The following is a 14,832-nucleotide window of genomic DNA, read 5'->3' as shown; positions in this document are numbered from 1 at the left end:
AGGCTTAAGTTAGATCAATCCAAGTTAATTTATTTTAAAGAAAAAGTTTAAAAAAAAAATCAGAGTTAAAGTTTATTTAAATCATGATTTTTTAAAACATGATCGGGTTCTATGTTATCCTTCTGGGTTTGCCCATTAAAGAGAGCGAGAGAGGCGTGAAGGCATGCCCATTTGGAAGATTTTTTTTTTTTTATTCGAGAAAACTCTATTTTTCAAAAAGTGTATTTTGTGAGTCCAGATAAGTGAGTAAAATCCCAACTGTTCCAAGCTCTTACAAGAGATGCACGCCCTGACTCGAACTCGAGACCTGCTGTACAGATCTCAAGCCCTTTGCCACCACCAAGCCCATTTAAAAGATCTTAAAACTTTATAACCAAAAAATTATTTAGAAGTGTAATATATTAAAATAATATTTTTTATTATTTATTAAAAATTAATTTTAATATCAATATATTAAAATAATTTAAAATAAAAAAGCATGTCCATCTTAAAGATGTTAAAACATATTTAAAAATATAATAGAAATTATTTTAAAAAATATTTTAAAAAATTACATCGAAATAATATAATTATTTATTTTATAAATTTTATTTTTTATATCAATATATCAAATTATTAAAAAAACTAATTTAAAACTAAAAAAAATCAAATTTTTTTAAAATCAGTTTCACACAATACAAAACTGCGCTTAGAAAAACAAGAAAACGAGCGCTTCCTTCGCTAGTCGAAAGCACTGTTCCGTTCTCCGTACTAAATAACTACAGCAAAGAAGCAGGAAAAAAAAGTGACAAGAAGGGAAAGGTTGCATCCAAAAGGAACCAAAAATTTCACTTGAACAACACCCTCTTGGAATCCATCAAATTTGAAATGAAAGTAGAGTTAGCGTAACTCGTTTCTTTCTGCCATTTGCGAAAACTGTTTTCTGCTTTGTTGATCTTTTCTTGTGTGTTCTTCAACTCTTCCATTTTCTGGTTTTCCTTCTCAATATTCTTTGCAGCTGAAGCTTTCTGCGAAAGAACTGATTGTTTTTTTGCCATTAAGTTTTGGATTGCCGCTTCGAGTCTAGCTTCTTCACATGTGAGCTGAGACAGCTTTGACTCTTCCGCTTGTAACGCTAGTTTTGCTCTGTCAATTGTTGCTGCTAAATCAGGATTCTCTCTGTAAAGATTCTTGCATTCAGCTTGAGCAGATTTTTTTGAAGACCTTAGATGAAAGACCTTGTTCTTGTGTCCAGTGATTAATTTCCTCACATCTTGAAGAGTGGTGTTTACATCATCCCCAAAATATTGACTGATCAGAACATCAACAGTTCTCTCCATATTGCTCAATTGCCTAATATTGTCTGAATTGGACGTCGTCAATTTGCCCATATCTCTTTTCAGCTTCTTCCAATGCTGTCCAACATTTCCAGCCAGGTCAGGGCTGTTTTGACAAGTGGTGCCCCTTTCATCAATGGCATCCTGCAAAAGAACTGCTTGAGATTCTAAAGAAAAAAGAAGACCCCAAAAGTTGACAGGCGGATTAGCTCCAACTCAAGACTTTTTCTATATATATATATATGCATCATTTACTTCAGACTTCTTCTATCTTCTCATTATGGTACTAGTAAAGATTAGAAAAATAATGAAGGGATCGAATATAAAAGAGCTTTGAAATTTCAGTACATGTGCACTCTTTTCTGTTCATTTTGAAAAAATTCATGGGGCAATTGCCCACTTCAATGTGATATACTTTCATCCTAAATATATATTTTTTTAATTATATTTTTCCCAAATTCCTGTATCCTTATCAACAAGGTTAAAATAAAATCTTGTTTGTTGTTCTCTGCCAAGGTCCTACTTGGCTGCTTCAATTGGACAATAATGTCTACTCGAGGGTATTAAGTTAGTTGAACTAGTCAAACTCCTAATATTTCCCTAAGAATATGGGACAGACAGAATAAAAGTATGAGGTCCTGAAAAAGAGCATGGAAGCATGGAGAGTTAATCTTCAAAGGGCAACATTCAACAGAATTCAAGAATTTAGCAAATATTGCTATGAAATATGCTGTGTGAAGTGAAATGGGAGACGTGTTACTGCGAAAGATATTCAATCAAAGGCCTCACAAAAAAGTCCTAAAGGCATTTGTAGGATCTGGCCATGTAAGAGAAAGATTGGATTCCTTTTCAATCCATTTGTCTTTGGCTTTCTGGTCTCAATTACTTAAGTTTTTAATCATTAGTTTCAGTCTCCTCGTAACACTTGGAGTTGCTTTTATTAGTCCCGTCTGCCTTCATTCTCTCTTTCATTAATGAAAAATCATTTACTCTGCAAAAAGAAGAAGAAAGAGAAGAAAGAGAAGAACCTGCTGGTTAAAGGAAGATTCAAAGGATGGTTGCTCTTCCATTATTGCATCATTTATTGAAGGTGAATCAAACTGTCAAGGCAAATGAGATTTCAAGTTCAGTTTTTTTATCAAAATGCAATGACATTTAAAGTCCAAGTTGAAAGCAGTCATCACCTCATCACCACTTGAGTCTAGAGGTTGCTCCAAGGCAACAGGTACAGCTCCTTCTTCCTCCTCCTCCTCTTCCCTTTCTTCTTCATCCTCAATACCCAACCTATCATTTGACACCAGGGGATCCCGCAATTGAGGAGGAATAGATCTATGTCGCCGCCGAAGGAATGGTCTTACATTCGGATCAATCTCATGAGAGTGTTCCAAATTTATTTTGTTGATCCTCCACCGACCACCCTTCTGCAAGGTAGAATTTACAGCAACAGGACACCCCTTTTTCATTGATGGTCCCAAAGAACCTCGTTTTCCCTCTTTATTGCATACCATGCGAACACCACATATTTCACCACTGTTCTCGTTCTTTCTTGAAGTTCTCTTCCTCCATTCAAATCCGACAGCCTTTGCATAAGAGCACAAATACTGAATCAGTTCTTGTAAACTACCAAAAGTCTGTCCATTATACAGTGGATCAATAGAAGGACGATCAATATCATTGGACAAAGACGAGTTCCCAGCTTCTTCTTGTTCTGTCTCCCCCTCCCCCTCCTCCATTTCTTCTCCCTCCTCCTTTGCTTCCTCCTCCTCGATACCCAACCTACCATTCAATGCTAGTAGATACCATCGCCGAAGAATGGGAGTTGCATTTGGATCCATCTCATGACAGTGTCGCAAATGAATTTTGTTGATCTTCCACTGACCATCCTTTTGCAAGGTAGAACATAGTGAAACATCACACCCCTCCCCCTCAGAATTTGGCTGTTTTCTCCGCTTGCTTTTACTACATACCATGCAGATACCACAAGTTTTACCGCTGTTCTTATCCTTTCTTGAAGTCCTGATGCTCCATTGAAATCCAACTTTCTTGGCATAAGAAAACAAGAACTGAATCAGTTCTGCATAACTACCAAAAGTCTGCCCATCATACGGTTTCCCCTCCTCTTCTTCTTCATTTTCCTCTTCTTCTTCTTCCTCAATGCCCGACCTATCATTCAACTCTAATAGATGCTGTCGCATATGTAACGGTACAGCATTCAAATCAATCTCATGACAATGCTGCAAATGAATTTTGCTAATCTTCCACCGACCATCACTTTGCAAGGAAGAAGACATTGCAACATTACACCCTTCCCTCCCTGAAAGCCTAAAATACTTGGGACTCTTTCCTCGAGGCTTGTTCGTTCCTTCTTTAGTGCACACCATACGAACACCACATCTTTCCCCATTGCTCTTATTCTTTCTTGAAGTTCTATATCTCCATTGAAACCCAATAGCCTTCGCATACGACTGCAAATACTGTACCATTTCTTCTAAACTACCAAAAGTCTGCCCATCATACGGTGGCTGTAACAAATTTCGATCAACACCATCCGCGGGCAAGGATGTGGGACCAGCAGCTTCTCCACCCGAGATATTTAAATCCGAATTTGCGGCACCCCCAATACTCAGACGAAGTAACTCATCCATGCCTAATCAACCACTAATACACTGCAAGGCATAATTTTTTTTCCTTTAAAAAAAAACTGCACTGTATACTCAGCAAAATCCAGTTTTTTTTTTTTTATCAATGCTATGTGAATAAAACTAAAAAAAAAAAACTGAAATAAATTCCTTTCTTCTTTCCGTATCTTTAAGCAAAATACAATCTTGAAGCCGAAACTTTTTTCCAAAATCACCACACGAAAAATCTTTAACAGGTTGTTTGGAACACCATGATTTGGTCAGAAATGAATTCAATTCTTGTAGTTTTTCCAACTTTCGGTAAAATCAGCATTAGCATTAGCAAACGAGGAAGAATTCTGGGAAAGAAAAAGAGAGAAGAGAAGCTACCTGAGATTGAAGAGATTTAAGAAGAGTCTTCTGTTACTTTCCTTGATTGTTTCTTTACATGAAAGCTAACAGCTTTTAGCTTTGAGCCATGTGGGTTTTCGTTCTTCAATCCAAATATGACTTCCAAATTAAGTGATTTTCTTTTGCTATGCCATAATTGCCTGAATTTTTGTCTCTGGTTTTCAAGCTTTCCTGTTTCTCAAGAAGAAACCCAGATAGATGCTTTGTATTTTCCACACCCGCCTTCTCATCACTGATTTTCTAGCTGACGTGTCGTCTAGTTATTGAAGAGGACGACCTGCCTCCTGGTTGTCAAAGTCGGCGCACTTGAGAGGTCAACTGTGATAGTCTGGTCACGTAACGGTGCAGAATAATTTTTTATTTAAAAAAATACATTAAAATAATTTTTTAATTTTTTTAAATTCTTGAATTTTATTTATTTATTTGTTAAAATAAAATCGTTTTATTTTTATAAAAATAAAAAATATTTCCCCATATTAATTTTTTAAATTTAACTAAATCAACCAAGTTTTATTAAGTTAATATTTTTTTTATACAAATTTAAAATTAGATTAGGTTAGATTTAGAGTCATATATGTATTCCATTGATAAATCTGATCCTGGTCATTACTCGATAATCATTTCATGCCCAAATTTAACAACTCAAGAACATAATAACAGAATCCAGAAGGCAACTCAATAATCATTTCTGATCACCATATTTCTTTCAGGTCTTGACACCATTTTCAGTTTCTGGTCCTGCATGGAACTACTGTATTGTCAAGACTGATGTGGTCACAACAGCACCGCAATTAATATTCCCAAAAATGATAAGAAGGCAAGAAGAACTACAGGGTTCACAATTTACTACATGTATTAGCTCTAAAAGGGGAACAAATCATTTGAACAAAACCCTTTTGGCATCCATCAAAGTCACGTTAATGGTTGCATTTACTTTACTCATTTCGTTCCGCTTTTGGAAACAACTGTACTCTGCCTTCTTGATGATTGCCTCGATATCCTTCAGCTCTTCCATTTTCTGCTTTCTCCCCTCAACACTCTCTGCAGCTGATGCTTTCTGAGAAAGAACTGATTCTTTCTTCTCGATTAGTTTTCGGATTTCAACTTCAAGTCTAGCTTCTTCACTTGTCAGCTCTGAAAGTTTTGATTCGTCAGCTTGTAATGCCAGTTTCACTTGGCTCAGCTTTGTTGGCAGATCAGGGTTTTGTTTGCGAAGAGACTCTCGTTCAGCTTCGGCAGAGTTAATTGAAGACAAAAGAGACGGGATCTTATCCTTGAGACCAGTCAGTTGTTTCTTCAGATCTCCCAGAATGGGGGTCTCTAATGCATCACCTGAATGATGATAGATAGTGTCAACAGTTCTCTCCATGCTGTTCAATTGATTAGTCCCGAAAATGGACTCTATTGACATGTCCATATATTGTTTAAGCTTCTTTCTTTGCTGTTCAACGTTCACAGATTCGCCATGGCTCTGTTGAGGAGTGGTGTCGCTTTCTCCAACCTCATCCTGCAAAAGGACTGTATAAGATTCTAAGAGTAAAGCAACGAGTTTCAGATCAGGGCTGCTGGGGACTATGAGTTCTGGATCATCTTGGACTACAAATGAATCAGGACATAAAAAATTCCCATCTGTTCGTCTTAGATCGCCATGGTGCTCTTACATTTATCAGGCAAGGATTGAAAGAAATAACAGATAGAATTCAATTTCAATGGTGTTCAGGAGCCAGATAATCTTGTTGAACAAATACAAAACATAGTGAAATGTTGCCTAAGACGGAAATCTAAGGCTTTCTCAGCTAATACTCAAGATATTTATATCTCAAATTGTTATCAAAAGCTTTTGCTGTTTCTTTTATTCATTTTTTCAGGAAGAAGAAGAAGAAGAAGGTACCTGATGATGCTCGGTGTTTACAAGATCTTCAGAGGATGGATGCTCTTCTAGTGTCCTGTCGTTCTGTCAAGGCAAAGAAATTTCAAATTCAGCTTCCAAGTCTCTACATCATAAACTTAAATGACCAGTTTGAAAGAAAAGTTTACTTCATCAGCAGAGGGCTTCTGATGTCGCAACTTTGTCAAAGGCAGATCAACATCTTCTTCGTCTTCTTTTGATGATGATTCTTCTTCTTCATCTTCTACTTGTTTTCCTTGTCCTTCTGTATTCGAAGGCAGATCACCAGATGATGATGACAATGATTCTTCCTCTTCCTCTTCCATCCCTACTTTTCCTACTCCTTGTGATGATTCTAAAATAGCTGAAACCATTTTTTCTCTACGTTTTGGAACTGTTCCACATAAATTATCAAATCAACACTGACAGCCAAGAAATAGAACTCTAAGATGTACTTTGAAAGAGGGGGAGCTACAAGATACCTCTTTGCAACTTCTGAGTCCGTGCACGTCGTTTCTTACGTGTCTTCCTGGGACCATTTCCAAACTTCAAAACAAAATGTTTCCGAGCCTCAGAGAGATATGACGCAACATTTTCCCAGCACCATAACCACCAAGAATTGAAGGCATGGTCTGAAGATGGGAACCAATGAATCTGATGAACATGCGACATTGCAGATTTTCTGGTGAAATAGTCCTTCTCTGCATGCTTAAGAACATTAGGAGCCACAGTGTTCCTAGAATGCCAGGGTTGGTTGATAGTTTGGTAGAATGGGACAGGAACTGATTGAAGGTGTCCAAGTTGCCTGGCAAACTGGTTTGGGGAGTAAGGTTCAAGAAAAAATGAAGGAGGGCTAAAATATGCTGGTAGATCCTGAGCAACTAGAACAGCTTTCCACGCATCCTTTTCATCTCTAGTGTGTTTCTGATGAAGTGTGAAAGTACGAAACCAGTCAGCACCAAATTCCCTATTAAGAAATGGGTTCCACTCCTCTCCTTGGCGTTTCCTTCTGCTGTCAGTCAAATAGATGAAACATTCCTCAAAAGTTTTCTCGCATTGCACCTGGCTGAAAATTATGTAATCCCCATATGAGTATATGCTATTAAAGTGCTGTTGCCTTGGGCTTGGAAGTTGTGCAGCAATGCTCCTAGCTGCAATAGGTTTAAAATAAGCCTGCGCCCATAGCACCACTAGCCATAGAGGCCCACTCACATGTTCGCTGAAATCTGATCTGAGAATGTTGCCTAGGCAATTATAGGCAAGGCCAAGTAAGAAGGGGGCAAGCGCTAATGGACTCTTTGCATGAAAGATGGTTTCAGCCACGCATTGAAAGCCCTTCAAAACCATGACTGAGCGGTTGCAAACAAGAAACTTGCATATCCAGTACAAGTAGAAAGCCATTTCCTCTTGTTCTTTATCTCTAAGAGCCATAGATCTAGTCACAAAATTGCCATAACTTGATACACCAATCCCTTGATAAGTGTTCTTCGCATCTGGCAGGTCAGTCCCTAATGTAGATAACTCAATGCCAACTGGGGAACAACTGGTGATTGCAACCACATCCTCCATTGTTATGCCCATCAGACCTTCAGGAAGGACGAAAGCGTTGCAACTTTTGTCCCAAAAACACATGAGAGCAGACATGAGAGGACCGTCAAAGGAAATGAGACGTGTTGACAGCATAATGGTTTCATAGATTCTGAGGTCTCGCCATTTCTGTCCAAGTCTCTTTTCCAACTTCTTTACCCAATTACAGTAACTTTCATCTGGAATATGCCATCCAATAATCGGGCTGGAATTTTTGCACCAACTATGCCACGAAACCAAACTTGAGTGATTCTGCACCAAAATTTTAGATTTCTCAGAAGGGTAATATTTAGACAACCTTGCAGCCACAGGTTTGTTATCTTCTTCTACAGACGGTGAATTAAAACATGGACCGAGCTTGTAACGCTGGCCCCAACCCGAATCCGAATCCAACCCCAATGAGGTTGCTGTATTATGTGATTCATAAGCTTGCTGAACCTCAAAATTCACAGCACCTGAAACCTCTGCCAACTCCTTGATTTCTTGGCAATCACCTACAAAGCTAGGTACTATACAAATCTTCGAAGTCTTTGTATTATTAACCATAATTCACTTTGCACCTTTCTTCTTCCTACTGCAAGAAACAATCCGTAAACTCCATCAAAATATGCTTCACTTAGTGTCATTAACACCATTCTCTTTCCGATTCAATCCAAATAAGCATTCAATTTACATGAAATCAAATCTACTACGATAACAACATAATGTTGCCCGAACAAAAAATAGCCCATCCCATTTCTTGTATGATTCCAATTCTTGTTTTTTATAAAGAAAAAGAAATTCCCATTTCATTTCCAATTCTTAACTGAACAAAATTTACAGAAAATTAACATGGGAAATCAGTAATCTTTCTAACAATGCTGATTATTATTAAAGAAAAGAGAAGGAAGAGAGAAGGTTCTTGACCTGGAACAACGCAGGAAGGAAATCAGCTAGATGAAGAAGACAGACATAGATGCAGGCAAATGCAGTGCAGCGTTAAAAGGCGCCTCTTACTGCAAAAGTAAAGTGGAGAAGTGAAGAAAGCAGAATTAGGGGAGAGTGAAGAGAGACGGAGGGAGGTTTTACAGACCCGTTTTAGGAGGTGAAAGAGTAACTTTGGAACTTGGAAGTAGATAAAGACATGGACGCTTGGACCGAGCTGAGAATCTGAGATATCCTTGGAAATTATAGCCCGTTTGGCAATGGGGTGCATGTGCAAAATATGTTTCGAATGAAAAAAACACAAAAAACAATGTTTCTAGGCGTGAAACACAGCTTACATCAAAGTGCACCACGCAGCAAATGTCTATTTATTTTTGTGTCGTAAAAGTTCAAAAAAAAATGAAATTTTTTTATTTTTATTTTAAATTAAAAATATATTTTTTTATATTATATTTTAATATATTAATATCAAAAATAATTTTTAAAAATAAAAAAATATTCAGAAATAGAGGATAAAGTTTCACGAAGGCAGCGTCTCAATACAAACAAGATGCGAAGCTTTCAGTGCAAAAGACATCACAGCAGGGAACAAACATCAATTTAAGTACCGTTTTCTTGGAACTTTCTACAGCTTTCTGCAGTACTGGGGAGTCCTGCAATCTGTACTCGACAACCTGAATGAGGTTTTTTTATTTTATCATAGTAAAATAATAATAATAACAAAGTAAAAAAAACATTTAGATTTACGCAATTGTTATATATAACTCTTTTAAATTGTAAAATTATTCATCATAAAATTTAATAGAGAGAGAGAAAGAAAAAAAAACCTTAGATTTTTATCAAAACTCTAATGATGAATCCAATGATATATAATAAAATTACAAACAATAAATAAAATGAATTACATGAGTTGTTAAAAGATGTTAGGATTCATTTGTTTATAAACTTTCCATGTGGTTTATTCTGATCACCATTGATTAATTTTTTTTAATATCATTAGATTCGTTTTATCAATATTTTTAATAATACTAATGTTGTTGTTGTTAGAATTTTAATGTGTCTTCAGAGTTTTTTCTTTTTTTATTCTCTCTCCTCTCACTTATTAAATCTCATATCCAGAAATTTTGCAAACTCTCTAAAATGTGTTATTTTATAATTAAAAAAAATTACTATGCTAAAATACCAAAAAAAACAAACTAAATTACCCTATTTGTAATTTCAAACGAAGAGGACTGCCCAGTATAGGCTTCAGCGCTTGCTGAGAGTGTGGTTGTGGTTGTTTTTCAAAGTGTTTTTTATTTAGAAATATATTAAAATAATATTTTTTTTTATTTTTTAAAAAGTTATTTTTAAAATTAGCGCATCAAAATAATCTGGAAATATCAAAAAAATATTAATTTAAAATATAAAAACAAGGAGAACATAGTGATAAAAGCTTTTCTGCAAGCAAGCTTTGGGCCCCTGAAATATTTCCTCGAGTCCCAGCTGCTAACGCTTCTATCAAGTACTCCACAAAGCAACAAAAACTTAATATAGACAAATTTATGGTAGAAAAAAAGATCAATGTCTCTGTTTTCTTCCCCGTAAAGCAAACAGATAACACCAACACTAGGCTAAGCATGGAGCCAGCACCAACCTTGACCCACAGTCACATCAGTTACTTCAGCCAAAGGCCAGTAAATCTACCAAGAATGAGAGTTCAGCCAAAGGACCACTGAAGAAACCCAATATAAGCCTGACAAGTACGAGGGTTCCGGTGGCTCAGCCATTGCCTAATCACCATGACATGAGCAATCTGCAGCATAGTTGTCAGATGATATGCGGAGGCTAATTTTATATTTTTTTTATTAAAAAAAAAGGGTCTAGGTTGATAGATTATCAAGTTAAAATCAATTTTTTTAATCAAAATAGCATTATTTTTAAAAAAAAAATCTTTATTGTTAACTTAAAGGTTGGACTAAATCAACTTAAGTGAAGAAAAAACCGAATCAACTAGATTTTACTATATTAATATTTTTTAATTTAATTTAAAACTTAATTGGAATTAGGTTTGACTACTACTATTTCAAGGAATCAAGGCTCCAAGAACCACCGCTGATTTAGATCGGATAGAAAAAGACCTGACATCGAGAAAAGAAACCAGATAACTTCGCTGGGCAAACTCTGTTTCATCAACAAGTCAACAATAGAAACCAATCGGTCAAAACTTTGGCTTGTATGAACATATTTGCGCCGAATTTGGTGACAAAAAGCGATACATTTGTAAGTTAATTTGCATCAAGCTCTATCGTCCAATGTATGAACCTTTAGAGCGACAAAAGTTTTATGAGCCCAAATATTTTATTAAAATTTGGTTAATAATAATGTTGGTCTAAATTTATTATAAATTGAATCCCTCAAACAACATAGTTTATATTCTGATTTATAATCTCTCGATAATTTTTATATCGAAAAAACTGATTCATGAGGCTTATAAGTTGCATTGACCTTCAACTCCTAGCCAATGCGAGATGTAGATATCATCATAGCTCTCTTAGTCGAGAGGTTTGAGTTCACTGGCGATGTCAATGATAATGGTGGCCTAAATCCGTTACATCTAAAGAGGTATTATCTTCTTTTCGGGCTTATAATCTCCCGATGAATTTGTTCTTAAAACTTAAATATATATCATGGGAGACTCAATTGAGATAATCGGTAGTTTTGGGGTCAATTCTATCCTTTCTTTTCTTTTCATTCAATGAAAATATCTCCACCTGATCAAGGTGATGTTTGATAATAGGCTAGGCTGACGGTGCTAGGAAAAAACAACAATGGCTGCACATAAGAGAATTTAACCTCTAATATCCGAGTCTGTATTTAAATCACTCTCTGGGATTCATTTTATGCATGCAATACTTGGAGACTGTACTTCTCCATGGCTAACACAATTTTCATTGTTGGGGTACTAGGTAATGACCCCTGGATTTCTCTGCATAGAATGGTGAAAGGATCTTCTATCTATTTCTGGCATGTACAGGGATATCTTCTGGATTCATGCTAAGTACTTAAATTATGTGTTTGCAGGCAACATCATTTCAAGTCTGGCCTACCTTTCTCCCTTGTAAGTAAGCAAATCAAGATTGTTTTGTAAATCTGTGATGCCTGACAGTAAAATATTGAGATGTAATATTTCCCAGGAAAACTTTTTGGAGAATTGTAAAGAACAGATCGACAGAGGATTTTTCAAGCATTCCTTATATCTGCACATTAATGAATGCTACCCTGTGGATTTACTATGGAATCACCAAGCCTGATAGCTTCCTCATCGCCACCATCAATGGTTTTGGTGCTGTAACTCAGATTGTTTACATTCTGATATTTCTGGTGTTCGTATCTCCAAGAATGAGAGTGAGTTTTATTTTGTTTCATTTTAACGAATGAACACACGCATGTTTTTGTCGTTCAAAAATCATCTTTTTATAGCGTTTGATTACGGTTTCGACTCATAAAAAAGCAAAGATAGTTGGGATAGATGAGAAGGGTCTCTCTGTGTTGTCTATTTAGAATAACAAAAATTCACTCCAAAATTATCTCATAAACATTTATTTTTACATCTCCGTCTCAAACAAAACAAGTTTTCATCCTCTCTGTATTATGACAATAACTAAGCACAATTTTTATGTTCTCTTGATCCTATGATGTATCTATATGATGTTCACAATTAGGCCAAGACCGCCTTGCTAGTTGGACTTTTGGATGTGGGATTTGCTGCAGCAGCAATCTCGTTCACTCATTTTATGTTTCAAGGAGATGTAAGAATCGATGTTGTTGGCTTCATCTGCGATTGCTCCGGTATGCTTGTTTATGCTTCGCCTCTTGCGGCTATGGTAAGAAAATTAGAAAAATTAACTATACCAAGTTCCATAAATTTGTACTCGGTGACTACAATATTCTAACTGCTACAGGTTAGAAATTTGTACGGTGCCCAAACTGTAACTGTTAGATACTTACAATATAGGAGAGAGATATATTCTCGTATCTATTTTATTTTTTTTTATGTTGCAAGTATTTAGTAGTTACAACTTAAGCTGCGTCCGGGAACACAATTGTACTTGCGGTGGAACCTGCGTTTCCAATTAAAACACATCATTTTGATGTCTTTGGTTTAGAAATGCGGGTTGCACCTGTGTTCCCAGACAGGCACTTAACAACTAATGTGCTTTTGGTCCAGAACAAAAATTGTTTTCAGCTATTCAGTGTCTAAGAATGCTTGGTTTTCTTGGAATGTACTAAAGCAGAAAACAGTCATAACAACAAAGAGTGTAGAATTCATGCCATTCCTTCTCTCATTTTCCATTCTACTAAATGGAGGCTTCTGGACTCTCTATGCACTGCTTGCAAAAGACAACTTTGTTGGAGTAAGCTCAATTCTTCTCATCACTATTTGTTTACATTTCCAAGCATTGAACATCCATTGACTATTAGAAAAGGGACTGATTCTGTGTGTGTATAGATACCAAATGGGATTGGATTACTTCTCGGGATAGCCCAGTTGATTCTATATGGGATATATCACAGATACGAGCCATTGAAGAAAGCATCAGATAATTTGGAGGATGGATTGCAAAATGAGTCCCTTATCCCTGCCTGCGACTCTGTTTCATAAAAACAGCAGATCAGGGTTTTGAGACTTTTTGTGCCCACCACACTATTTATGCTATGAAATGCAGCATAATAGATTACTCTGTAATGAAATACTGTATATATCTATATATAAGATTATTCTGTTAAAAATAGGATTTGGCTCGGGTAGCTTGGGCAAAGATCGGCCCTCGAGAGTTGAGGCAAAAGAGAGCTAGACTGCAAAACACATCTATTAAGCAAGGAAGGAAGTCAACCTTAATGATCCGATGGTGCTGGGTAGAAGGTTCATCGCCCAACGGATAAAAATTACTCTAGAAGTATAGACTAATCTTCCCCGAGAGCTGTAATATATTTCAAGGGCTATTTTTATATGAATTCCACTGCAAATCTTCTAAAAAAGACATTACTTTTTCAAAAGTCACACTAAAAGACAATTGCCACCTAAGCTATGCCTTTAACTGCCATTCATATGGTCTTCTTCCCATAAACAAGCCCTCTTTCAAACAACAAAAACAACCAGCCAGGAACATCAAGGAAAGATGGCTTCATCATACACAACTCTTTGCCTCATTCTCATACTCTCACAGTCTTTACCATCATCATCTTCATCCCAAGAAACAAGTTTTCTTGATCAAAAACCAACAGCCTATGAAATCTTGGGAGACTACAACTTCCCTAAAGGACTGCTTCCTAAAGGAGTTGTCGGCTATTCTCTTGACACCACAACAGGTAGATTCTCTGCTTTCTTGAATGGTTCTTGCAGTTTTTCTCTTGAGGGATCATATCAGTTAAGGTACAAGTCAAGCGTCAATGGTTATATATCACAAGGGAGACTCTCAAGGCTGGAAGGTGTGAGTGTGAAGGTGTTTTTTATGTGGGTTGATATTATTGAGGTTTTAAGAAACGGTGATGATCTTGAATTCTCTGTTGGGATTGCTGGTGCTGGTTTTCCTATTGATAATTTTGAAGAGTGTCCTCAATGCGGTTGTGGTTTGAATTGTTGTGGTGCTAAAAGGAAAGTAAGCAAGATTAGATCAAACCCATTTGTATCTTCATCTTAGAAAGATGTGTATATTTCAATCATTGAATTGTTCTATTGTGTTTTTTATACTCTCATTTAATTGGGATTTAATGAACTGGGTTGTAATTATTTTCTTAATTTGTCTCCAAATTCTCTCTTTTGTGTGCTCTATCGTAGGATTATGCCCGTTATTGCAGCTCACTTTGGTATTAAAGCCCATGTTTGTGTGATTAGAAACAGATCTGTGTAGAAACAATTGTGAGATTTTTATTTCGGTTTAGGAATTCATTGAATTTGTGCCTTCATCTCAATGAAACTTCCTTTAGTTGTTTTGAAATGAGGCTGGTGTCATTGGATCTGCAATGAGGATATTTAACCCTGTACTCAACCCGGAACTAGCTGGGTTTCTTTGTGATAATATGGAATTTGATGACAACTGAAGAG

General features: G+C 36.3%; 3 protein-coding genes across 6 annotated transcripts; 1 reads left to right on the top strand and 2 right to left on the bottom strand.

Moving 5' to 3' along the window:
- Nucleotides 1–628: 628 nt before the first annotated feature.
- On the bottom strand, nucleotides 629–4,603 carry LOC133693199 (uncharacterized). 3 transcript variants are annotated; one of them, XM_062114372.1, is made up of 4 exons: nucleotides 4,325–4,603; nucleotides 2,501–3,982; nucleotides 2,345–2,416; nucleotides 629–1,460 (listed from the first exon to the last, which is right to left on the bottom strand). In XM_062114372.1, the coding sequence occupies exons 2-4, from the start codon at nucleotides 3,959–3,961 to the stop codon at nucleotides 828–830; spliced, it is 2,166 nt and encodes a 721-aa protein (XP_061970356.1). In that variant the 5' UTR covers nucleotides 3,962–3,982; nucleotides 4,325–4,603; the 3' UTR covers nucleotides 629–827. The 3 variants fall into 3 exon arrangements, with proteins under 3 accessions (XP_061970356.1, XP_061970357.1, XP_061970358.1); XM_062114373.1 differs by having other exon boundaries at nucleotides 2,501–3,974; XM_062114374.1 differs by having other exon boundaries at nucleotides 2,501–3,963.
- Nucleotides 4,604–4,999: 396 nt separating this feature from the next.
- Nucleotides 5,000–8,974, bottom strand: LOC133694162 (uncharacterized). 2 transcript variants are annotated; one of them, XM_062115624.1, is made up of 6 exons: nucleotides 8,893–8,974; nucleotides 8,727–8,815; nucleotides 6,716–8,394; nucleotides 6,383–6,627; nucleotides 6,237–6,299; nucleotides 5,000–5,852 (listed from the first exon to the last, which is right to left on the bottom strand). In XM_062115624.1, exons 3-6 carry the CDS (start codon nucleotides 8,364–8,366, stop codon nucleotides 5,223–5,225), a joined length of 2,589 nt encoding a protein of 862 aa, XP_061971608.1. In that variant the 5' UTR covers nucleotides 8,367–8,394; nucleotides 8,727–8,815; nucleotides 8,893–8,974; the 3' UTR covers nucleotides 5,000–5,222. The 2 variants fall into 2 exon arrangements, with proteins under 2 accessions (XP_061971608.1, XP_061971607.1); XM_062115623.1 differs by having other exon boundaries at nucleotides 8,727–8,967.
- Nucleotides 8,975–13,539: 4,565 nt separating this feature from the next.
- On the top strand, nucleotides 13,540–14,526 carry LOC133693994 (uncharacterized). The gene has a single exon (XM_062115392.1). The coding sequence runs from the start codon at nucleotides 13,907–13,909 to the stop codon at nucleotides 14,426–14,428; it is 522 nt and encodes a 173-aa protein (XP_061971376.1). The 5' UTR covers nucleotides 13,540–13,906; the 3' UTR covers nucleotides 14,429–14,526.
- The last annotated feature ends 306 nt before the right edge of the window (nucleotides 14,527–14,832 follow it).

This window comes from Populus nigra, chromosome 5 (genome assembly GCF_951802175.1).
Source record: "Populus nigra chromosome 5, ddPopNigr1.1, whole genome shotgun sequence".
NCBI classification, from domain to species: domain Eukaryota; kingdom Viridiplantae; phylum Streptophyta; class Magnoliopsida; order Malpighiales; family Salicaceae; genus Populus; species Populus nigra.
Note: the sequence above shows the minus strand (reverse complement) of the source record. Positions and strands in the feature narration are given on the sequence as shown.